This window comes from Hyperolius riggenbachi, chromosome 8 (genome assembly GCF_040937935.1).
Source record: "Hyperolius riggenbachi isolate aHypRig1 chromosome 8, aHypRig1.pri, whole genome shotgun sequence".
In the NCBI taxonomy this organism is placed as follows: Eukaryota; Metazoa; Chordata; class Amphibia; order Anura; family Hyperoliidae; genus Hyperolius; species Hyperolius riggenbachi.
This window is the reverse complement of record NC_090653.1, coordinates 180,925,810-180,951,611: the sequence shown is the minus strand read 5'-3', so window position 1 is coordinate 180,951,611 and position 25,802 is coordinate 180,925,810. Positions and strand designations below refer to the sequence as shown.

The 25,802-nt window shown below is 44.7% G+C and overlaps 1 protein-coding gene across 1 annotated transcript in view; it reads left to right on the top strand.

Moving 5' to 3' along the window:
- Positions 1 to 25,802, top strand: part of LOC137528401 (ADP-ribosylation factor-like protein 13B) — a 2,482,321-nt gene that overhangs the window by 1,350,466 nt on the left and 1,106,053 nt on the right. Inside the window, exon 4 of the mRNA XM_068249693.1 lies at positions 12,944 to 13,193. Coding sequence (XP_068105794.1) covers positions 12,944 to 13,193 — 250 coding nt within the window. The remainder of the gene's footprint in view (positions 1 to 12,943; positions 13,194 to 25,802) is intronic.

Below are 25,802 nucleotides of genomic sequence, written 5' to 3'. Positions count from 1 at the left end.
TTAAATGAAAACCGTGTATAGCACAGCTATAGAATTAATATAGTCTTATTCGTTAAAATCTGCCCAATGTGCTGATATAAAATTCATAACCATAACCCGTCTGGTTATTGGTGTACGACCCTTCTCAGGGACTAGACAGCCTAACGCACTCATGCAAGATGTCATATTAATTGGTATTTTCTGACAAGTATGAATCTGCTATCAACCTAAATATGACATGTATAGTTTATGAGTTACAGGGTTTTACCATTTAAGCTCAAAATCCTCCTAGGAAGGGGTGAACTGTCATTGGTGGGTAATTCAGAGGGGGCAGGCGTGGACACAACCCCAAACCAGCTTCATCAAAAGGACATTGCCAGCAGGCGGACTTTAGTCCTCCAAATCCTGCTGCTGCTAACCAGAGGGCCATGTGGTTAGCAGCCATCTTGGAACTGTAACATCTGCTTGGATTACAAAATATACCTAAAGGCCTATGATTCTGAAACCAAGGACTTTGCATTTCTTTTCCCAGAAGAAAATATCCCCACACAGACTGCATTTCGGCTAAGTAAACTGTCATGTTACATATGCATAGTTTGCTTTTTTCAAGTGTGTCTCCTCTCTCTTCCCTTACCCTCCTCTCAGCTCTTTGTCTCCTCCCTCACTGCTCATTCTAGCTCATTCTAGCTCAACCCTGCATCTCAGCTACATGCTTCTGCTAGCTGCTCACACTATGATTTTTTGACCTATCCATTTGTTCATCGGTGTATGATCTGCACAGTTTGAATAAACTTCTTCACGATCTGCAAGGTGTCGTTTGGATCGAGTCACTGTCCGCCAATCTACCTAAGGCTGCGATTACACATATCTCAACACAACCGTGAGTTACAGAGATCACATTGTAGCGCTTAGACTGGAGAGGCAGAACAGTCAAAAAATCTGTGAAAGGATCTTAAAAGATCAGCTAAACATCTTTCTGAGGATTCTAGCCAGCTTGCATGTGTAGTGAGATGTATATGGACACTGGAATATAGCAGAATATATGTGCAAAGCCTGCATACTCCAGCCAGCCAGCAAATCTCAGCATAAGATTAATCAGTTTGCTGCATAGATTAATGAAGAAACTGTTCATGCAACTGTCATTAATGTGTTCCTAGAATAGACTGTCTGCATTAATTTTGTCTGAAAGTGAATCTAAGTTCTATATGCATTCAAAGTTAACTTTGCAAAGCCATTGCTAAACTGGACTCTTGCTCCCCCTCCCACTGGTTGCCTAGGAAACCAGCTCCCTGAGCCAGAAGATTGATACATTTCTATGCAAACACCACCTTGTGACTCACTCTACCCTCTGCCTGACATCACAATGCACCAGCAAAGCAATGTACAAGCTGAAGAGCCTAATGCACAGCAAGAGCCTGAACTTCTTACAGCTCAGGAGTCAGATCCTCAAAGCCTCATAACACTAAAACGTTCAATGAAACCAACTTGGAAAGTTCAAGAGAACTATGAGGCTGACAAGGAGGAGCTGCTGTGTAACATCAGCCACCTATGGTCTAAGACAATTGAATGTATGTCAGCTCTGTCTCAACCAACTCATGAGGTATTGCACCTAGAGGGCGCTGTTAAGCAATTGAATACTGCTTATGAGAACTATCAAAGACTGTCTGACAAATATGCTGATCTCTTAAAGCGGTACAACACAGAAAATTCCTTACAAGAACTAAGGGAATTGAATGAGCTCAATCTTGAAAGAGATGATTTAGTAATGCAAACAAGGGCAAAAACAGATGTAAAAATTGCACGTCTCTATGAATCCAGATCCCATCTCTCCACAACTTCTAAGCGCTCCACACAATCTTCAAAATCCACACGATCTTCCAAATCTGTAAGATCGACATCTTCTACTCTCAGCCAACAACTCATCAAAGCCCGCGCTGATGCTGAAGCTTCTAAAATCCAGGCAGCCTTTGCCCAAGAAAAGGCACAGATGGAAGCTGAGGCTGCACAGAAGAAGTCACAGATGGAAGCTTTAGCTGCACAGAAGAAGGCAGAGATGGAAGCTTTAGCTGCACAGATGGAAGCTGAGGCTGCGCACAAGAAGGCAGAGATGGAAGCTTTAGCTGCACAGATGGAAGCTGAGGCTGCGCAGATTCGCAGAAGAAGGCAGAGATGGAAGCTGAGGCTGCATGGAAAAATGCACAGATGGAAGTTTTGGAAAAACAATGTGAGCACGCCAAAGACATGGCAAGACTAAGAGTCTTAGAGCAAGCTGTAAGTGACAATGAAAGAGATGTCGGTAGCAATCACTCTGTTAAATCCTATGCATCAATTTCATCACAGAACTCGTCAAAACATAGCTCTGTCATAGCAGCCAAAGCACTTAACCAAGGCGTTCTCTCTACATTTTCTGCTCCTACTCAAATGACAGAAAAACGTACGGATGGAAAAGGCCTTCCACCTCACTGTCCCATCGACCTGTCACCTACTAACCAACCCACTAATTTACAGCTGCAAACCAACACACCCTTGGATTGTACACCAGCTCCGGTGTTAAATGCCTTGGCACCATCTTATGTTCCCAAGTCACTCAACATCACTGTACCTGCCATTACAACCAACCCTGTTCCGCCTGCAGTTGTATTCCCAAAGTCTGAAAACACAGACATGTCACAGTTTGCCAAGTACATCCTTCGCAGAGAACTCACTAGAACGGGCCTCACCATGTTTGATGATAAACCGGAAAATTACAGAGGCTGGAAATACACCTTTAAGGCCACAATCAGCGAGTTAGATATCACTGCTGCAGAGGAACTGGACCTACTCATCAGGTGGCTAGGTCCCCAGTCTGCTGAACGTATCAAGAGACTTAAAACAGTTTACACTTCCAATCCTGCTACAGGTCTCGACGCTGCATGGGACAGACTTGAACGCAGCTTTGGCAGTTCTGAAGCCATCGAAGATGCCTTACTCAAAAGGTTGCAAAGTTTTCCAAGGATTACAGCTAAAGACAATCTAAAGTTTCAAGAACTCAGTGATCTTCTACTAGAGCTCCAACTAGCTAAAGCTGACACCCGCCTACCTGGGCTTAGATACCTTGACACCCCTCGTGGCATCAACCCTATTGTCCTTAAGCTACCTTATGGCATCCAAGAAAAATGGGTTAGTCAGGGATCTACTTACAAGAAAAAGTATGACGTTGCCTTTCCACCCTTCTCCTACTTCTGTAACTTCATAAAGGGAATTGCAGATACTAAGAATGATCCAAGTTTCTTCTACGGTGACTGTAATCCTCTCAGTCCACCATCTCCAGAACTTGCAAACACACACACAACCCACAGAGACCGCAGGGGCCCAGTGTCAGTAAAAAGGACAGATGTTCAACCTGCTCCTGCTACAGTTCTTCAACAGACTGGACAAAACAAGAAACTTGAGGATCCGAATCGGCAATGCCCCATACATAAGAAGCCACATTCACTTAAGAAGTGCATCGGTTTCAGAAAGAAACCTCTACAGGAACGTAAGGAACTTTTAAAGGAATTTGGAGTTTGTTTCAGATGCTGTGCCTCCACGGAACACCTTGCAAAGGACTGTAAGGCCATCATTAAATGCAAGGATTGTGGTAGTGATAACCACGTACAAGCCCTTCATCTGTACCAAAACAGCACTACTCTGGCATCCACAGACATTCCCCCCAGGGCAAAGCATGGCGGGGAGCATGCTGAACAAACAGCTACCTCCACCCCAGTGTCCTCAACATGCACTGAAGTCTGTGGAGAAGGACTTTGTGAGAAATCCTGTGCTAAGATATGCTTGGTTCATGTATACACAAAGGGCCAACCTGAAAGAGCCATAAGACTATACACCATTCTTGACGATCAGAGCAACCGATCTCTTGCAAGTACAAGGTTCTTTGATCTCTTAGGCATTGCAGGAGAAGCTCTACCTTATACCCTAGGTACTTGTGCAGGAATTACAGAAGTCTTGGGTAGAAGAGCCAGTGACCTTGTAGTTACTCCTCTCAATAGCAACTTGGAAATACCTTTGCCTACTATCTTCGAGTGTAATCAGATCCCAACCAACAAGGATGAGATTCCCACTCCTGAAGCTGCCTTGCACCATGATCACTTGAAGGACTTAGCTGATCAAATACCAGCCTTCGATGAAAATGCTGATATCCTGTTGCTACTCGGGAGAGACATCCTAAGGGTGCACAAGGTGCGTGATCAAATCGACGGCCCAAATGATGCACCTTACACCCAACGTCTGGATCTAGGCTGGGTCATTATAGGCAACGTCTGCCTTAGCAATGCCAGGAAACCTCTCTCGATTTCTTCCTTTAAAACACACATCCTGTCCAATGGACGTACTACTTACTTTCCACGACAACAACATCACTATCATGTGAAAGAAAGGCTGTGTGCCAAAGGTAGACAAGAAAGCATCTTACTAGAGGATGGCAAAGCATTTATCTTTCAAGATGACAACATTGGTAACACAGTGTTTGAGGTAACCACAAAAGACAATGAGTTAGCGGCCACAATAGAAGACAAAGAATTCTTGAGAACCATGAGTAAAGAGTTCTACCAAGATGATTCTAACAGCTGGGTGGCACCGCTACCATTCCGCACTCCTAGGAAGAGAATGCCAAATAATAGACAACATGCAGATTTGCGGTTCAACTCTTTAGAGCACAACCTGAACCGGAAACCACAAATGAAGAAACATTTTGTTGACTTTATGCAGAAGGTGTTCGAGAGAGATCATGCTGAACCTGCACCCCCTCTTTCACAAGGAGAAGAATGCTGGTACCTTCCGTGTTTTGGGGTCTACCATCCTCGCAAGCCTGACCAGATTAGAGTGGTCTTTGACTCAAGTGCTCGTTACGAAGGCGTTTCTCTCAATGACAATCTTCTCTCTGGACCTAACCTGAACAACAACCTCCTAGGAGTCCTACTCCGCTTTAGACAAGAGCCAATTGCCATTATGGCAGACATTCAACAAATGTTTCATTGTTTCATCGTCCGTGAAGATAACAGAAACTTCCTCAGATTCCGATGGTATCGCAACAATGATGTCAACGATGAGGTCATTGACTATCGGATGAAGGTTCATGTTTTTGGGAATAGTCCTTCCCCCGCAGTTGCCATTTACGGACTGAGAAAAACTGCCCAAGAAGGCGAACAAGAGTTCGGAACTGATGCTCGTCAGTTTGTTGAAAGGAATTTCTACGTGGATGACGGTCTCAAGTCTCTACCAACAGCAGAAGAGGCCATTGACCTTCTCACCAGGACTCAGAACATGCTCGCTACTGCCAACCTCAGACTACATAAAATCATCTCCAACAGCAATGAGGTAATGGGAGCATTTCCTTCTGATGATCATGCTGCCAGTGCTAAGGAATTCCAACCAGAATCTGACCTTTCCCTCACACAGCGCAGCCTTGGGTTGCTGTGGGATGTGAAACAAGACATGTTCACATTTCAAACATCAGCCTGCGAAAAGCCCTTCACAAAAAGGGGAGTACTGTCCGCAGTGCAGAGTATCTACGATCCCTTGGGATTCATAGCACCCTTTACCATTCAGGGTAAGATATTACTCAGACAACTCACGACAGAGAACTTCTTTAATACCAACAAGTGTAAATGGGAATTCAACCCGCCTCATTCTTCGCATATGGGAGGCTCTTGGGAACGCATGATTGGGATTTCGAGAAAAATCCTGGACTCTATGCTGCTGGACCACAAATCTTCCCATCTCACACATGAAGTCTTGGTCACCTTCCTTGCCGAGGTGTCTGCCATAATCAATGCGAGACCTCTTGTTCCCGTTTCCTCTGACCCAGAGTCTCCAGTATTGCTAACTCCAGCCACCCTTTTAACTCAAAAGATCGGAGTAGATAATATTCCACCTCAGGCCTTTGATTGTACCAATGTTTACAAATACCAATGGAAAAGGGTTCAACATCTTGCTGATGCATTTTGGAGCCGTTGGAAGATGGAGTACCTTTGCAACCTTCAAAGTCGCAGAAAATGGCAAGTCAGTAAACCCGACCTGCAAATCGGGGACGTTGTTCTCCTCAAGGAAAAAGACGCCCATCGTAACAATTGGCCTATCGGTCTTGTTACAAAGACTGTTCCAAGTAATGATGGCAAAGTGCGGAAAGCAGAAGTCAAAGTAATGAAAGAAGGTTCTGCAAGACATTACTTCAGACCCATAAATGAACTGGTACTGCTTCTGCCTAAACAGAAAGACCCCTAACTCTGACTTCATAGTACAAAGGGAGGTAAGAAGGATTGGTGCTGTTGCTGCCTTCCCCTCTGAAGACAGACTTTCAAGACAACTTTGTTAAAGGGAGGTAAGAAGGATTGGTGCTGTTGCTGCCTTCCCCTCTGAAGACAGACCTTCAAAGCAACTGTGTTAAAGGGAGGTAAGAAGGATTGGTGCTGTTGCTGCCTTCCCCTCTGAAGTCCATGTCTACACTTGAAAAAGTACTTCTACAAGTATTGTAGTAATGTTTTCCTGTTTCCTTTTTTTGCTGTTTCTCTTGTTGCAGGTGTTCCAAGCAGGAAAATAACTATTATTTGAACTTGAACTTAAGTTATTATTGTTATTAGAAATCATAGATTTCGACGGGGAGTGTCATGTTACACATGCATAGTTTGCTTTTTTCAAGTGTGTCTCCTCTCTCTTCCCTTACCCTCCTCTCAGCTCTTTGTCTCCTCCCTCACTGCTCATTCTAGCTCATTCTAGCTCAACCCTGCATCTCAGCTACATGCTTCTGCTAGCTGCTCACACTATGATTTTTTGACCTATCCATTTGTTCATCGGTGTATGATCTGCACAGTTTGAATAAACTTCTTCACGATCTGCAAGGTGTCGTTTGGATCGAGTCACTGTCCGCCAATCTACCTAAGGCTGCGATTACACATATCTCAACACAACCGTGAGTTACAGAGATCACATTGTAGTGCTTAGACTGGAGAGGCAGAACATAAACCTTTCACAATTATTCCCTTTTATTTTAAGCATTGTGTGTGTTTATGTTTATTAGTGTATGTAAATGTGTATAATGCATTTTTGTTATCAAAACGTTTAAAAATCGTTTTACGGTTATGACCTGTTCCTGAACATACACAATCGTACTACCGAAAATGTTACCTTGTGTTCTAGAGTAACTTGTATTTATAACCTGTATGCTTGAATCGGGCACAGATAGACAGATCTGACGCCGATCCCTGCATACAGCTAAGGGTTAACTTACAGTGTTCGCAGTGTGCTAATATATTTACAGTCATGTGCTGACTCACATGTGGTGGCAAGTATTTGAATTGTATGTGTGTGGTGAACCCTTTGGAGTCAGGACGCTCCTCTCGGCTAGTCGGTTCATAGATTGCGAATCCACATATGGGCATCTATGCGCAAGGCGACAGCGAGACCGAGTTTCTGACTCTGAGCGATTGACCCGATTAAGGACCGACCCGTGCGGTCTATGACACATTCCACCAGGCTGATCCAGTGAGCCGTGAAGGACAGGTAGCAGTCTGTCCCAAAACGGCTGCTCCAGGAGTCCATGGTGATGTGGATCCACTCACGGCGTGATCGAGCGAGCAGATCCACGTTCGCCATAGCGAACTGGTGCAGTGCTGGGATCGCCGTGCAGGAGAAATAGTGGCGGCTGGGAATTTACTACTCCGGGATTCCATACTGCAGGAGCGTTCTCATGTCAATCCCCTCCTGCACAAAGGAGTATGGCAGGAGCTAGGAGCACATGGCCCGGGCAAGCAACTCGTTCAGCACCCGGATGCACCTGGGAGGCAGAACCTTGGTCACACCGGGAAAGGACTCGCTGAGTTGGGTCTGGCGGCGTTTGCCTGCACGGGAGGATGAGGAGGCGACTGTGGAGGGAGCAGATAATGCCACTGAGGACTGGCTGCCCGGGGGGAGCAGTGAGTTTCTGTGCTCCTGCTGTTGATGCTGGATGAGCAGGAGGGTGGGATGTTGGTGCTGCTGCTGAAGTCTGTGCAGTGGCTGTCTGCCTCTGACCACTGCCTGCGGCACTGTCCTTCAGCTTCAGAAACTCACTGTAGTCCTGAAAATATTTGGTCTCCAAGTGGGTCTGCAGGCACGAGGTACCCAACTTGTTCAGATCTCTGAACGCGACCTCTGCTCAGGCTGGCACCGCAACTGTGGCAAATGGCACGGGTCTTGTCGTCAACGCACACAGTGAAGTACCGCCAGACTGGGGATTTCAACTTGCCCTTCAAGCTTGACGGCTGGGGAGGTTTTTTGCCTTTGGAGGGCTGAGGTTTTTTCCCATTACTTGAAGGAGCTTTGGTGCGGGTGGTGGTAGCAGCTGAAGCAGCAGGCTGTGGCTCCTGCCTTCCAAGCCCTGTGCTGGCCACCATGCTGCTGCCGCGCCTCTGTGCCAGAGACGCCTCCTCCTCCGATGACAAGCTGCCTTCATCCAACTGTGCTGGTGGTGGCACATAGGGATGGTCCCCCACCTCTCCTGGTGGTGCCTCGCCCTTTACCTCTGCCAGTCATTGTACAATTATACAAATACAATAAGAAAAACAAAAAAAATATATGTGTAGAAAGGGTGGGAAAGGGTTTAAACTTTAATAAAGAGTCTGGGTTGGTGGTGACTGGTGAGTGACAACAAAAAATAAAAGTTTTTTTGTTTTTTTAATAGTAGTAGTACTACTAACAGTAGTGTAGTCTACAGTAGTCGATAACTAACTCGTGTGACAGACAGTGACAATAAAAGTATGTCACACGCGGCCGCAATCAATAGGGTCGGGCAGATGACAGTCACAGATCACAACAGATGCTGGCCTGGCCTAGTGGCCGCTGGCCTGTGAAGTAACTATTACACAGTAGTAGACTAGTAGTGCAGCCTGCGGCACTAAATAAACTCACAGACTATAGCAGTACAAACTAAGTAAACTAGTACGTAGGTAACAACTACTACTAACTATAATCCCTAGCAGTAGTGTAGTGTATACAGTAGTTAATAACTCACTCGTGTGACAGGCAGTGAGTGACAAAAGTCTGTCACACACGGATGCAATCAATAGGGTCGGGCAGATGACATGCAGCCAGTCACAGATCACAACAGATGATGGCCTGGCCTAGTGGTCTGTGAAGTAACCATTACACAGTAGTAGACTAGTAGTGAAGCCTGCGGCACTAAATAAACTCACAGACTATAGCAGTGCAAATTAAGTAAACTAGTACGTAGGTAACAACTAACTATAATCCCTAGTAGTAGTGTACTAGACGATAACTAACTTGTGTGACAGTCAGACAGTGACAATAAAACTTTGTCACACACGGACGCAATCAATAGGTTTTGGCAGATAACAGTCACTGATCACAACAGATGCTAGCCTGGCATAGTGGCCTGTGAAGTAACTATTACACAGTAGTAGACTAGCAGTAAAGCCTGCGGCACTAAATAAACTCACAGGCTATAGCAGTGCAAATTAAGTAAACTAGTACGTAGGTAACAACTAACTATAATCCCTAGTAGTAGTGTAGTAGTCAATAACCAACTCATGTTACAGTCAGACAGTGAAAATAAAAGTCTGTCACACACGGACACAATGAATAGGGTCGGACAGATGACAGTCACAGATCACAACAGATGGTGGCCTGGTCTAGTGGCCACTGGCCTGTGAAGTAACTATTACACAGTAGTAGACTAGTAGTGAAGCCTGCCCCACTAATTAAACTCACAGACTATAGCAATACAAATTAAGAAAACTACTAACTATAATCCCTAGCAGTAATGTAGTGTATACAGTAGTCAATAACTCACTCGTGTGACAGACAGTGAGTGACAATAAAAGTCTGTAGTCAATCAATAGGGTCGGGCAGATGACAATCACAGATCACACCAATGCTGGCCTGTGAAGTAACTATTACACAGTACTGAAGCTAATAAATTCACAGACTAACAGTACAAATTAGGTAAACTAGTACTAGTACACAACCAGGGCCGTATTTGTACTTTTTACCGCCCAAGGCCAACTATACCATCTGTATGGTTGTTATCTCTGTGTGCCCCAAAGAGAATTCGCCTTACTTTCCATCATTGGTGTCACAGACAATAGCTATTTTAGTAATATGCGTATAGATTAGAAGTTATGTTTTGAAATTGTATGTTATGCTTGTTATCTGATTAATGATGGACCCATTGCGTCACCATAAGAGTTAGACTGATGTATACCTGCAGGATAGAGCTTACAGGTCTTGCAGGGATGGCACAAGTACAGGACAGAGAGTTCAAAAGTTAAAGCTGTTCTTGTAGATAGGGATGACTGCATAGAACAGTTTCCCTGCCCCTCACTGAGCCGCTACTAAACTTCTGGTGCCCTAGGCCATGGCCTATGTGGCCTTGCCAGAAATCCGGCCCTGTACACAACTAACTATAATCCCTAACCTACCTAAGCTAGTAGGCTAAGGCTACCTAGGCTAGCAGGCCTAGCCTGCACACAGACCTAACACTAGCCTAGCACAGTGTACAGTATATACACTACACTGGCTGACTGAACTATAATAATCAAATCACTATCTATCTATAAATGTGTACAATAAATGTGTTCAGAATGTGTTTAGGATGTAAAACGCTGGGTTTAGCACAAGAAAAGCACTTGCTAAGACACGCAGCAGCACTGGAGATGCTCTCAGTACCGCAGAGTCACACAGCAAGGACGGGCTCCCTAAGATGGCTGCCGCCTTATATAGAGGAGGGGAAGGCCAGGCTCCCCTCCTCTGATTGGTTGCTAGGGCATCGGCTAGGGGTCTTCTGATTGGCCCAATGACGTCATCCCCTGGATACCGAAGCCGAATTCGTGATCACGCGTTAACACCCGTGATCACGGCCGAATTAGAGATTGACTATTCGGGTACATTCGACTTCGAATTCGGTGCAGTATCGCTCTTTGAATTCGAATTCGAGTTCGGCAATCATGAAAATCTATCTGTGATCATGGGTAAATTCTAATTTGCGATCTCTGGAGAGCAACCCTGGGTAAGACCATAGTTAAGTTCCTATTTTACACTGTTTTAATTTTATCTTTTTTTTCTAAGTGCATCTCATACTCATATGTTACAGTAACCTTCATGTGACTAAGCGCTGTTTTAGCACTAGTAATTTCAAAAGCTTTTAATAACGCAATGTTATGGATGATTTTTATAAAATCACATCGCTGAAGTGAGAATACACACATAGCATTGCATTTGTAAGAGTTTTTAAAATCACAAGTGCTCAGAAAAAGCTCTTGCAGTGTGAATCAGCCCTAAGGGCCCATTCACACTTGAAAGCGCAAAACTGCGTGAGTGATTTTTTTAGCAGAAAAATCACTGAACACTTTTCCACAATTGCCTTTAGCGCTTCTATAGCACTGAAACGCGATCGTCGGGAAATCTTGGTGCAGGCGACGCATTTGCATTTTGCGTTTTTGGGCAATTTGCGGCGATTAGCGCAAATCACCCAAGTAAGAACGGGCCCATAGATTTTTATTACACTAGCACTTTCAAAAGCGCTAGCGTTTGAGCATTTTGCCGAAATTGCTTTCAAAACGCTCAAGTGTGAATGGGCCCTTAGAGATTGCAATTTTATCCTAGTTGATTTTCTTTTTAGGGTGCCACTGCCTTTGTGTTGCACAGTGGACACTATACATACACAGACATGGGAAGGAGTTTGTTTTCTATTCAAACTCTACTATTAGTTACCTGAAGGTCGCCAATTATGTAATTACAGTAGAATTGTGTTATTGTAAACTCCAAGGGACCTGGCCAAGTAGTTTACTATATCAGAAGTTTACTATACCAGAATTGGTATACATTGTATATTCATAAAGGAGTATGGTCGGGACCTGGGTACTTAATTTACTATAGCCAGAGGTTTACTATGTTAGAGTTTACTTTAACGAGATTCTACTTCTATTTACCTGGTAGCTGGTACAGTGACATACTAAACTCCTGTAACTATTGTCATTTTCTCTTGAGGTCCCAACCACATCAATATTTGCATTAAGTTAGGGAATCTTATGTGTGGTGGTTATAAAATCTTTTGTATGTGATTTAATTGCAGCCATTATTTACCTACTATTTGTAACATTAAACTAAGTGTATAGGTGAGAGAGAAAGAGCGGAAGATACGGAGCCTCAGAAGCGCATATTTGTGCGAAATGGCTGTAAGGCTAATAGTGCCCAGCACCCACCACCACCCACATCGCCTCCTGCACTGGTATGTTGCTGATTGTTATTTTGAAATGTCACGCTTTTTGATGTACCTAACTTTGGAATAAACAGATGAATGCAGTGCTGACCTTCCGCTCTTTCTCTCTCATCTGTACAGTTATATTGCCACTATCTATGTCAGAGCACGCACCCATCAACCTCTGTGAGTAAGAAGCAACGTGGGTCCTGCCAGCTCCCTGTTTAAGTACAAATCAGTGCTGCAGTGCCAACCACACACTCTTTCTACACACTAATTAAACTAAGTATGCTTCAATAAATCCTGGTCCTGGGTTCTCTAGGACCTAGGTTCTCAACGCATGGTACGCGTACCCCAGGGGGTACTTCTGATGGTTGCAGGGGGTACTTGGGCTTGATATACATAACCAAGAATAACAAATTTAGAGTTTTAGAAAATGAAAAATCTTATTTGAAGAACACCAAATTAATGTTTTAGCTATTTAAAGGAATAACAAATGCTTGGAAATTGTTAACAACCAATTATCATGCACTACGATTACATATATATTTGCCAAGGGGTACTTGTGATAATGTTTACTATGCTAGGGGGTACTTGGTGAGTACAGGGTTTTAAAAGGGGTACATACCAATAAAATGTTGAGAAACACTGCTCTAAGAAACTGGCAATGCTCTGTTGTCTTCGAAATATTATTTAACTTTTTTTTGTTGTTTTTTGTTGTTGTCTTTTTTTCTCTAGTTTATCCATCTCAAAAATGTTCATCATATGATCCATTAAGGACCGAACTGCGTCTTGATCACATTAACCTCATTCTTCTTGAGATGTCCAGTGCACTAAAGAGTAGAGTTCAGAGGAGGTTATTCTATACCCAGGCCAATGCATTTGTCTTTTTAGTGGATGCCAGTGATGAAGGACGATTAAGAGAAGTTGCAAGTATTCTCATAAATCTCCTAAAAGATCCTGGAGTACCTGGGAAACCACTCCTAATGTAAGTTTGCATGAGTTGTGCTTCTTTTTAACCATTAAAGTTTTTCTGTTTATCAATGTTTTTTGTGCATCTTAGCTCAGATTGTAACATAAAAAAAAATTTAAGTTATAGCTACAGCATAACTTGTTATAAAGGCACACATAGAATTGATCATAGCCTACCATGATGTTATTATGCTAATGCCTCTAGTAGTAGTAAGTACAGCAATCCGATTGCGAGTCGTAATAATTACGGTAATTATGTGGAAATATAGTTGAAATTTTAAAGAGATGCCAGTTGGACTAGATTACTAAAACCACAATTATTGTGCTCATAATGCTTGATTTTGAATTAGAGTAGTTTCTTTCAACAAAAATTTTTCATAATTTTTTTTTCGACCGTAATCATAATTACAACACTGAGAAGCATACACAACATGGAGAAGAGCTTGGATCTCACGATCCAGACACTGGATGGAACCATTGAAGATGAGGATGGTGGAGTACAGCCGGACCAAGAAGCAGAGGCAGCCGCTAGTTGGGTCACAGTTAGAAGGGGTAGGGGAAAAAGTGGCAGGGAGGCTCACTAATAAGTATGCTTGTTTGTGTAATATTGGGGAGGATGATTCAGGAGTAGCAATGCTGCAGCAGGATGTGCTCCTTAGCAACCAGGGGGCAGACTGATGTAACGAGAAAGGGAATAGGAGTGCAGCTAAGGCTAGACAGGTACTGGTGGTAGGGGATTCAATTATTAGGCGCACAGATAGGGTAATCTGTCGAAGAAACCGCGAATGCCGTACAGTCCGTTGCCTCCCGGGTGCTCGGGTTCGGCATGTAGCGGAAAGAATTGACAGATTACTGGGTGGGGCTGGGGAAGACCCGGCTGTCATGGTACACTTTGGCACCAATGACAAAGTTAGTGGGAGATGGAAGGTCCTCAAAAATGATTTTCAGGTACTTGGAGATAAACTTAAAGCAAGGACCTCCAAGGTGGTGTTTTCTGAAATACTGCCAGTGCCACATGCTACATCTGAGAGACAGAGGGAGCTTAGGGAGTTAAATAAGTGGCTGAGAAATTGGTGTAGGAAGGAAGGGTTTGGGTTCCTGGAGAACTGGGCAGACTTTGCAGTCGGCTACAGGTTCTACAGCAGGGATGGGCTGCACCTTAATGGGGAGGGTGCAGCTGCATTGGGGGAGAAGATAGCTAAACGGTTGGAGGAGATTTTAAACTAGGATCTGGGGGGAGGCGGGAGGATAAAGTCTCAATACATAGACAAGATGAGGTAAAAAGACAGTGGGAACCTATCATTATGGAGGGTGGAGAGGGGGGTGGGGACAGTGTAAAGATTAAGGAGGTTGGTAAAAATTCAAGTAGCCCATTTCATGTAAACAAAATTGGTAAATGTAGTGGTAAAAATATAAAGTGCATGGTAACCAATGCTCGGAGCCTTGCAAATAAAATAGACGAACTAGAGTTCATTCTGAATGACAAAGGCTATGACATTGTTGGAATAACCGAGACATGGCTGGATGAAAGCCATGACTGGATAGCTAATTTAAAAGGATACAATGTGTTTAGGAGGGATAGAACAGGGAAAAAAGGTGGAGGGGTTTGTCTCTTTGTTAAGAATTCTCTTACAGCTGTCCTCAACGATGAGATGGAGGAAGATTGCGAAGATGTGGAGTCCGTTTGGGTAAATATTCATGGTGGAAATAAAAGTTGCCAATTGCTTATTGGGGTATGCTACAGGCCACCTCTTATTAATGAAGCTGCAGAACTGCGATTACTACAGCAGATTGAAAAAGCTGCAGGTAAAAATGAGGTCATAATTATGGGCGACTTCAACTTTCCAGATATTGACTGGAGTATTGAGGCTACCCATTCTGGTAAAAGCAGCAGATTTCTGGCAGCACTACAGGACAATTACTTGACTCAAATGGTAACTGAACCAACTAGGGGGAATGCGTTACTGGATCTGATCATTTCTAATAGACCAGATAATGTATCAAATGTGCAGGTTCAAGAACATTTGGGAAATAGTGATCACAACATGATAACGTTTGAGCTGGTGACTGATAGGCCACGGGGCAGCGGGACCACTAAAACTATGAATTTTAGAAAAGCAAAGTTCACTCAAATTAGGCAGGCACTAAAATTAGGGATAATTAATCCTAGCTGTGCGCTCCTCACTTAAATTCACATATACAAATCAATGCAATAATCTCAATTATTATAACACCAGATGGATCGCCTTCTCTTATAATCTGTGTGTGTTTCACAGTCCGTTAAACAAATCTTAGAAAGGTAAAGCGGCGCTCAACATCCCCTCTGCAAAAGATTGTCCTCAGTATAATAATCAATCTTCCCAGAGTTCCACAGGGTTCACTGGATCCTCATATACAAAACCAAAACGCTCACCAGATTTTATGGCCGATCAATTACAATCAGCAAATCACGCTTATGGCCCAGCCAGTAATTCCCGGATCTTTCAATATCCTTCAGCTTCTTCACACATGTAATAAAAAGTAAGGTGCAAGCACATAGCGTAATACTGTTTTGATTTTAAATACAGTTATATACACCAGTGCACTCCCAACCACTGTTCCAATGTCACCCAGTGTGTCCTCCACCAGACCAGTAATGCAAGCCTCTCACCAGATATCATGCGCTGACCGACAGGGACCAGCATCAACAGTGTGTGGCATCAGCCAATTTCTTTCTCCACAGTTTGGATCATACAGCCTAAGACTCAGAGAGATCTCGACATAGCGTAATACTGTCTTTATTTTAAAAAGTTTTAAAAGTAGTGCACTCCCAAACATCAAAGATCAATGCGCATTAAGAACAGCATGTAGCGTCTTCCGTGCTCCGCAGGCCACGCCCTACTAGTTTCGTCACTTGACTCATCAGGGGCTTGATGAGTCAAGTGACGAAACTAGTAGGGCGTGGCCTGCGGAGCACTGAAGACGCTGCATGCTGTTCTTAATGCGCATTGATCTTTGATGTTTGTGAGTGCACTACTTTTAAAACTTTTTAAAATAAAGACAGTATTACGCTATGTCGAGATCTCTCTGAGTCTTAGGCTGTATGATCCAAACTGTGGAGAAAGAAATTGGCTGATGCCACACGCTGTTGATGCTGGTCCCTGTCGGTCAGCGCATGATATCTGGTGAGAGGCTTGCATTACTGGTCTGGTGGAGGACACACTGGGTGACATTGGAACAGTGGTTGGGAGTGCACTGGTGTATATAACTGTATTTAAAATCAAAACAGTATTACGCTATGTGCTTGCACCTTACTTTTTATTACATGTGTGAAGAAGCTGAAGGATATTGAAAGATCCGGGAATTACTGGCTGGGCCATAAGCGTGATTTGCTGATTGTAATTGATCGGCCATAAAATCTGGTGAGCGTTTTGGTTTTGTGTATGAGGATCCAGTGAACCCTGTGGAATTCTGGGAAGATTGATTATTAGGCAGGCACTACATTTGGTAAACTGGGTTAATGTACTACAAGGGGAAGACACTGAAGGGAAATGGCAAGCTTTTAAACTTATACTCAATCAATACTGTAGTATGTATATCCCATATGGAAACAAAATGTCTAGGAATAAAAAAAGGCCTCTATGGATGAATAGAAAGGTTAAAGATAAAATGAAGAGGAAAAAGAATGCCTATAAGGTCTTAGAACAGGAGGGGACCGAGGCTGCACTAAGCAATTATAAGGAGTGCAATAAAAATTGTAAAAAAGAAATTAGGCAGGCAAAGATTGAAGCTGAAAAACAAATCGCTAAGGATATCAAATCTAACCCAAAAAAGTTTTACAAGTACATTAACTCTAAAAAAAGAAAGGTTGACTGTATAGGACTCCTAAAGGATGAGGATGGGAACTCAATGGTGGATGACCAAGGTAAGGCAGAGTTATTAAATGCTTTCTTTGCTTCTGTCTTCACAAAAGAAACAGCACTGTTGCAAACTACAGAGGCGGAAGAGTCTCAATCTTCTAACTGTAATATTAAATACTTAACGCAGGAAGAAGTGAAGGCAAGACTAAATAAATTAAAAATAGACAAGGCACCTGGCCCGGATGGCATGCATCCTCGGGTCCTAAGGGAATTAAGTTCAGTTATAGATAAACCCCTTTATCTTATCTTTTGTGACTCTCCTGCAACTGGCAGAGTCCCAGTGGATTGGCGTACAGCCCACGTTTTCCCATTATTTAAGAAGGGCAAAAAATCTGATCCAGGAAATTATAGACCTGTAAGTTTAACATCAGTTGTATGCAAACTATTTGAGGGGTTACTAAGAGATACTATACATGACTTCATAGTAGAAAATAATCTTATTTCTCAGCATCAACATGGGTTTACTAAAGACAGGTCCTGTTTGACTAACATGCTCAGCTTTTATGAGGTAGTGAATGCTAATATGGATATTGGGAATGCTGTAGATGTGATATACTTGGACTTTGCAAAGGCCTTCGACACTGTTCCCCACAAAAGTCTGGTGCAAAAGTTGAGGATGCAAGGACTGGGGAAGAGTCTGTGTTCATGGATAGGGAACTGGCTAATGGACAGAAAACAAAGAGTTGTGGTCAATGGATCGTACTCAAAATGGGAGACTGTTAGCAGTGGGGTCCCACAGGGGTCTGTTCTAGGTCTAGTGCTCTTCAATTTATTTATTAATGACCTAGTAGATGCAGTAGTGAGCAATGTTGCTATTTTTGAAGATGATACAAAATTGTGCAGAATCATCAACTCTCAGGAAGATAGTGTCATATTGCAACAGGATCTGGATAGGATGGCTATATGGGCACATACATGGCAGATGAAATTCAATGTTGACAAATGTAAGGTCATGCATTTTGGACGTACTAATGGTCTAGCACCATACAAAATAAATGGGATACAGTTGGGGACATCAAACTTGGAGAAGGACTTAGGAGTACTCATTGACAACAAGTTAAATAATCGTACTCAATGCCAAGCAGCTGCAGCTAAAGCTAACAAAATTTTGGGATGCATTAAAAGGGAAATAAAAACTTGAGATGCTAGCATAATATTGCCCCTGTTTAACTCTCTAGTAAGGCCACATCTGGAATATGGAATTCAGTTCTGGGCACCACATTACAAAAAAGATATTGCAGTTTTAGAGCAGGTGCAGAGACGAGCAACAAAATTGATGCGTGGGATGGAAGGTCTCACTTATCGAGAAAGGTTAGATAAACTGGGTTTATTTAGTCTAGAGAAAAGACGCCTTAGAGGGGATCTAATTAACATGTATAAATACATCAGAGGGCAATATAATACCTTGGCGGATGAGCTATTTGTCCCTAGGACTTCTCAAAGGACTAGAGGACATGATCTGCGCATGGAGAAAAAACGTTTTAGCCATTTATTTAGGAAAGGGTTCTTTACAGTTAGAGTGATTAAGATGTGGAATGCATTGCCACAGGAAGTCGTTATGGCAAACTCTATACCTGCATTTAAAGGGGGCTTAGATGCTTTCCTTGCGTTGAAAGACATCCATGGCTACAATTACTAGGTAATGCCTAATGATGTTGATCCAGGGATTTTATCTGATTGTCAGCTGGAGTCGGGAAGGAATTTTTCCCTTTAGGGGCTAATTGGACCATGCCTTGTAAGGGTTTTTTCGCCTTCCTCTGGATCAACAGGGATATGTGAGGGAGCAGGCTGGTGTTGTACTTTATACTGGTTGAACTCGATGGACGTATGTCTTTTTTCAACCAAAATAACTATGTAACTATGTAACTATGTAACAAACAGAAGTGTATTTCCATTTCAAACCTGAGAACAAGTCGTAAATTTAGGCTAGGTCCACACCATTCAGGATTGGATCCATTTCAAACAGATCTGTTTTTATAAACATTCTTTTTCCTTCCCCCTGTTTTTTCCTAAAATGCTTTTTTGCAGCATACGTTTCCAGTCCGTGGAAATGTATGCCCAGCCATGAGGGGAGAGGGGGCCACCATGCTGATGGGCGGTAGCAGCCAGGACGGGGGTGACAGCGGTCGGTGGGGTGGGGGGTCACTCCCCCTCACCTGGGTCCCCCGTCCCCGCTCCCCCTCCAGCTACTAAGGGCTCTGCCTCTGCCACAGGAGACCTGGGTTCAAATCTCGGCTCTGCCTGTTCAGTAAGCCAGCACCTATTTCAGTAAGGAGTTTCTTGGGCAAGTCTCCTTAACACTGCTACTGCCTATTGAATGCGCTCTAGTGGCTGCCTCGCAAGCGCTTTGAGCCCGACAGGAAAAAGGCACTATACAAATACTGCAAATACTGTTTCCTCCCTCTCTGACACAGATTTAGCCACCCACTTCACCAACAAAATAGTCTCCATCCGTCAGGAAATATCCAATCTTCAATCTTCACCTCCCACCTGCTCACAACCTACTCCTTCTCCACCCTATCCTCGCCTCACCTCCTTCACTCCTACTACCACTGAGGAGGTCAACCACCTACTGCAGACTTCCCATACCACTACCTCCCCCCTTGACCCTATCCCTTCTGATCTACTTCAGCCTCACTTCACGGATCTGGCCCCAGTCCTCACTACCATGTTTAACCTCTCCCTATCCACAGGCACCTTCCCCTCAGACTTCAAGCAGGCCACTGTACTGCCTCTGCTCAAGAAACCCTCCCTCGACCCCTCGCTACCCTCCAACTACCGCCCGATCTCCCTCCTCCCCTTCGCCTCAAAACTCCTTGAGCGTCTGGCTCACAAACGCCTGACCCAGTACCTCAATGCCAACTCACTACTAGACCCACTGCAATCTGGATTTCGGCCTGCCCACTCAACCAAAACGGCTCTCATCAATGACCTTGCCTTAGCTAAAGCTGAAGGTAAATACACCATTCTCCTCCTCCTTGACCTTTCAGCAGCTTTTGATACAGTAGATCATCCCCTACTCCTCCAGTCCCTCCAATCCATGGGCATTCACGATCTCGCCCTGACCTGGCTTTCATCCTACCTCTCCAACCGCTCCTTCACGACCTCCTTCAATGAGTCCTCGTCCACCCCCAACCACCTCTCAGTGGGAGTCCCCCAAGGCTCGGTCCTTGGCCCCCTACTGTTCTCCCTATACACATCCTCCATTGGCAAGGTTATCTCCTCCATGGGTTTTAACTATCATCTGTATGCAGATGACACCCAAATCTATCTCCACACCCCTGACATATCCACCACTACCATGGACAAGGTCTCCTCCTGCATATCTGCCATCTCCTCCTGGATGTCCGCTAGGTTCCTAAAACTAAATCTAGACAAAACGGAATTTATGATCTTCCCACCCCGGTCATCCCTGGACCTCCCAGATGTGCAGGTCACTGTTAATCACACTACTATTCACCCTACCTCTCAAGCCCGCTGTCTGGGTGTCACCCTGGACTCCGCACTCTCCTTCACTCCCCACATCCAAAACCTCACAAAGTCCTGCAACTTCCACCTTCGTAACATCTGTAAGATTCGCCCTTTCCTGACCCCTGCCACCACCAAACTCCTCATCCATGCCCTCATAATTTCCCGCCTCGACTACTGCAATGCCCTTCTGTCTGGACTCCCTAAGACCCGAATAGCCCCACTGCAGTCCATCATGAATGCGGCTGCCAGAATTATCCACTCCTCCCATCGCTCCACCAGGGCGGCTCCCCTCCGTGAATCCCTCCACTGGCTTCCTATCCAGTCCAGAATCAGATTCAAGATATTGTGTCTGACCTACAAATCCATCCACAAAACCTGTCCAACCTACATTTCTGATCTTACTCAGAGATACACACCAAGCCGCTCACTCCGCTCCTCCAATGAACTTCGCCTGACCGTCCCCCGCATCACCCAGTCCCATGCACGCCTCCAAGACTTCTCAAGAGCCGCTCCGACACTATGGAACTCCCTACCTCCACCCATTAGGGCAGCCCCCTCCTTCAACACCTTCAAGAAGGCCCTCAAAACTCACCTTTTCACTCTTGCCTACCACCCCTCACAATTGCTCTAAACCCACAGCCGAATTCTGGTCCCCTACCTCTCGTGTCCCTACCTCTCTGTCACGATTGTGGAACTTTCTCCGTGATCAGCACACAACGCGTGCACTGACACGGCGGAAATCCTCCACAAACGTATATTTGCAGGCACCCAGCAAAAGGTGCTACGCACCTGTAGAGGGAAATTCCTGTCGGCAGATGGCGCTGGGGAGTGCAGAGGAACCAATCCTCTGTACCTCCACAAGTGCCAGACAGGAATTGTACGAAGCGCAGACCGCAATTGCAAGAGAGGCGATTGCGAATGAGATTGACCAAAGGGATAGGTTGTATGTGTGTGCGCCAATCCAGTCGCCACCTCGCGACCGCGCACACACAACAGCAGATACGAAATAGGAACGCGATCGCGAGAGGTGCGATTGCCAGACATGACACAAGGCAGAACAGAATAGAATACGAGGGTAGCAAAGGCACAGCAAATACAATAAGGAGATACGGAAAATAACAACCGCTAGCTAACCGCGAACACCGCACTCATTCGCTACAGTGCATGCGGTTATGCGCGATCTCCACGTGATAAGCACAATAGAGACAAGCACGCCTAACTAACCATAAACAGACAAACATGAAACAGAGGACACGAGCGCTTGCTTAACGGTTACCTCACCGAGCCTGCAGCAAGCGTAGCGGACAAGACAGACACACGAAAAACAGGAACTAGGCAGAAAGGATCCACCGCTCTTCCGCCAGAGCAAGGGTGATCCAAGCAGGAACACAGATCAGAAAGATCCACAGCCGCTAACGCTAGCGGCTAGTGCGATCTAAACAAGACAGATCAGATGAGGTAGCTGGTAGCAACCGCTGCTCCAGCTTACACTCCAGGAACTAGATCAGAAGGATCCACAGCCGCTACCGCTAGAGGCCAGTGCGATCCAAACAAGACAGAGCGATTCGCTATCAACCGCCGCTGGTGACAGCGCAATCGCGACAGACAAGACAGAACAGAAGGATCCCCAGCGCTCGCAAAAAGTAGCTAGCGCGATCCCAGGAGACAGAACAGAAGAGATAGCTGGTAGCAACCGCTGCACCAGCTATACTCCAAGAACAGAGATCAGAACCATTTCCTGTCAACCACCATAGGGACAGGACAATGGCAAACAGGCAAGACAAGACAGAACAGGCAATACAGATAATACAACCTGACTGGGCTAGCAGGGGAGCCTAAAGCAACCCCCAGGAATTAACTATACTAGATAGCAATGGCTTGACACTCCAGCAGTGTCCATCAGGAACTGAGCATGGAAGGGAAATGTCCAGCAAAGCATTCTGGGAAACATAAAGCTCTTATAGTGCCAGTCATCAAAGACGGCAGGTAGGGGATTTGCATAACGAATGTATGCAAATTCCCCAGCAAGAGAACAGACCAGAAACTTGCAATGGAAAGACAGGCTGCAGCCCACAGACTAGAGGAATGGACAAACAGCTGTCTGCCTGTGCAGCCAGCTGAGCGGATCATCACAGTACCCCCCCTTCTAGGGATGGATTCCAGACATCCCTCAAAACTGGTAACATCACAAAACTCTAACTGAAGACTCATGAAGGTCAGGACAGCCCGACAAGGCCCAATTCCAGAGTCAGTCCATCCGAAACCGACCTCATCAGAAGCAGAAGCCACCGAAACATGCCCATCAGCACTGCAAGTCTCAGCGTAACACCCATCAGGACTGTGGACACCAGAGAAGGAGCCATCGACACCCTCCAGACAATACCCACCACCTTCCAAGGAGCGTCCAAGAATACCAAACCTGCCGCAATACCTGTTCGAAGTGTCCCTTACAACACCAAAGCCATTGCTGATCGTATTCAGGGCACCAAGCAAAACCTTTCCCGGAATCTCCCAGAACGCCTTGAAGCTCCGCAGAGATCCCAAGAAGCCAGAACGCTCACCAGGCTCACATGGAGAACCACCAAGAACCCCTATGGAACCTATGATCATTCCAGACTCAAAATTAGCAGGACACCCATCAAGATCAGGACTTTCAGGGACCACTTCTGGGCATGCAAGCAGGCAGGCTATATCAGAACATGTCTCCACTGAGGAAGCATCTGAGTACGCTGGTAACCGAGGCACACTTGGGCTTTCTGGGTCACAGAGCACATCGGGGTACACTAGTACAGGAGAAACCTCAGGACATGTCGGGGAACTGCCAACCTCAGAGTCCGACACGACAAGACCAAAACCAGTACCGGGCAGAAAATCATCACGAGTAAAGATCACAGGTACTGGTCTTTCAAAAGAAGACTCGGACTCAAATTCAGAATTTTCTGTAACTGTAATATCATCATTGACTACACATGAATGAAGCTCCACAAGAGCTGCAAAAGTAGTCAGCAAGGCAGCAATGCCTACTGAAGTGGGCAACACCTCAGAAGGACCTGGGGGGCAGGAGACATCTCCTACAAGTTCTGCACCCTTTGGGAGGAACTCGGAGACCTTTAGATCATCAAACAAGACCTCAGGAACATCATTTTTCAAGTTGTCTAAGAAGGATTCTGTACTATCCATGTTACAGGGCAAAACTGGAACTTTATTTTGAGAACAGGGCAGATGTCCCAGGGAAGATTCCACCATAAACTGAGACTGAATTTCATCATCATGAGTGGAACGTACAGGAATATTCACTGGACCACACACTGACTCCCTAACTTTAATCTCGCTGCACCCAGAACTCTGCGTAGTAGTCAAACTAGCTTGCAATTCCAAAACTGCAGAAAGACAGGTAAAAAATAGCAGCAATACCTAGACGAGCCTCTAGGGGCAGGGCAGGAGATATTGTACAAGGCAATATTGACTCATCCAGAGTACTGGGTGGAGAGTCAATACTTTCTTCAGAATCAGACTCGCAAATGTCAATGCAAGTGGACATCATGCCTTCATTCATGGTACAGGGCAGGTTCAGAGAAAGCTTCTCTGGACAAGGCAAAGAAGCTTCAGCATCAGATTCACAAAACCGAAGCGCTGTCTCACTCTTAGATTCGGCTAACAATGTCGAATCCGAGGAGTCAGAACGCAAAATTTGCGGATCCAAGATCGCTTTAGGTTGCGAAACTGACGCTTCCATATCGCAAACCTCCGCGATCTGCGGAGCAGACTGCAAGGCATCTAGGACAGAAACACTGGAGCAACTGTCATCAGGCAACAGGCCTGCACAGGTGCGAACAGAATAAGACATAGATTAATTTGCAAAAGAAATGGCGACATCAACAGGATAAACTTTATTAGGCATAAAAATTTTACTTTTGACGCTGCATAATCGAGAAATTTTCCCCATAGCAGGGTCACAGACAGAAGATCTCAAAGATCTGTTTCTAACTGACAAAGGATCCCACACATCCTTGAGGAAACCGGCAGACTCATGCCGATCACAATCTGCAGGAACATCCGAGAAACAGGCATCAGATCGCACAGATTCAAACTGCACACTGTCAGGAGAGAATCCTTCGGGATTCGCACAGGAACCAACCACAGCAGCACACTCATTCATTTCAGATTGCACAAAGTCAAGACTCTCATGCTTTACCCCAGAAAGGCAGGAACAATCATCCGACAAAGATGTCTCTTTATTGGAATCAATTGGTTGGTGTGTGTGCAACTCATCCAAAATCGTTTGCCATACATAGATCACCAGATCCACATCATCCTTGTCACATTCATCGGAATCAATCAGAAGGTACATAGAATCGAGACAAGCATTCAAGACATCTTCGCTTTTTGCGATGTAAAAATCGCAAAAGGCTTTCCAATCAAAATCGAATTCTTTAGGCAAGGCCCCAATATCCCAGGAAGCAAATGGGGGTTCAAACAGGCCAGTATCCAAATAATCTCCATAGGGGTGGAGTTCAGGAACAAGAACAGATTTTTTTAACTGCTTTAATGTAGTGTGCGATCCTACCTATAGCAGGATCCACATAAGCTTTGGATTGGGGCAAAAACCCTGGAAACTGATCAGCAGATGCATTATAAACATCATTATCATACTGCATGATTTTGCCCATTTCAGACTTGACAGAAATAACCTCTTTATTTGTGGTTGTAGGGGCAACGGATCTTTCCGCTGGGAAGCCTTCCTAGATCTTTTACGTTTAGACTTATGCTTCATACACACTTGAGATAACAGTCTTTGGAAAATGAAAGATCAAAGACCAATTTTACCCCATTCCATGTAGTATGAGAGCCCTACTCTACACAGTCTATTCTATGGAGCTGCACTCCCCATCAGATAAAATCTTTGCAAGAAGCTGCACACAAAGATGCCCGTACACACTCAAAAGATCATTATCTGCAAAAGATCTGTTCCTGCAAAAGATCCATTCCATGCAAAATGCATTATAGTCTATGAGATCTGCAGATCATCATACACACTTGGTTTAACAGACTTCATCTGCATATCTGGCAATCATCTGCAGATCTGAAAATCCACCCTGTTGAATCTGATCTGCAGATGATCTGCAGATGATTGTCTGTTAAACCAAGTGTGTATGATGATCTGCAGATCTCATAGACTATAATGCATTTTGCATGGAATGGATATTTTGCAGGAACAGATCTTTTGCAGATAATGATCTTTTGAGTGTGTACGG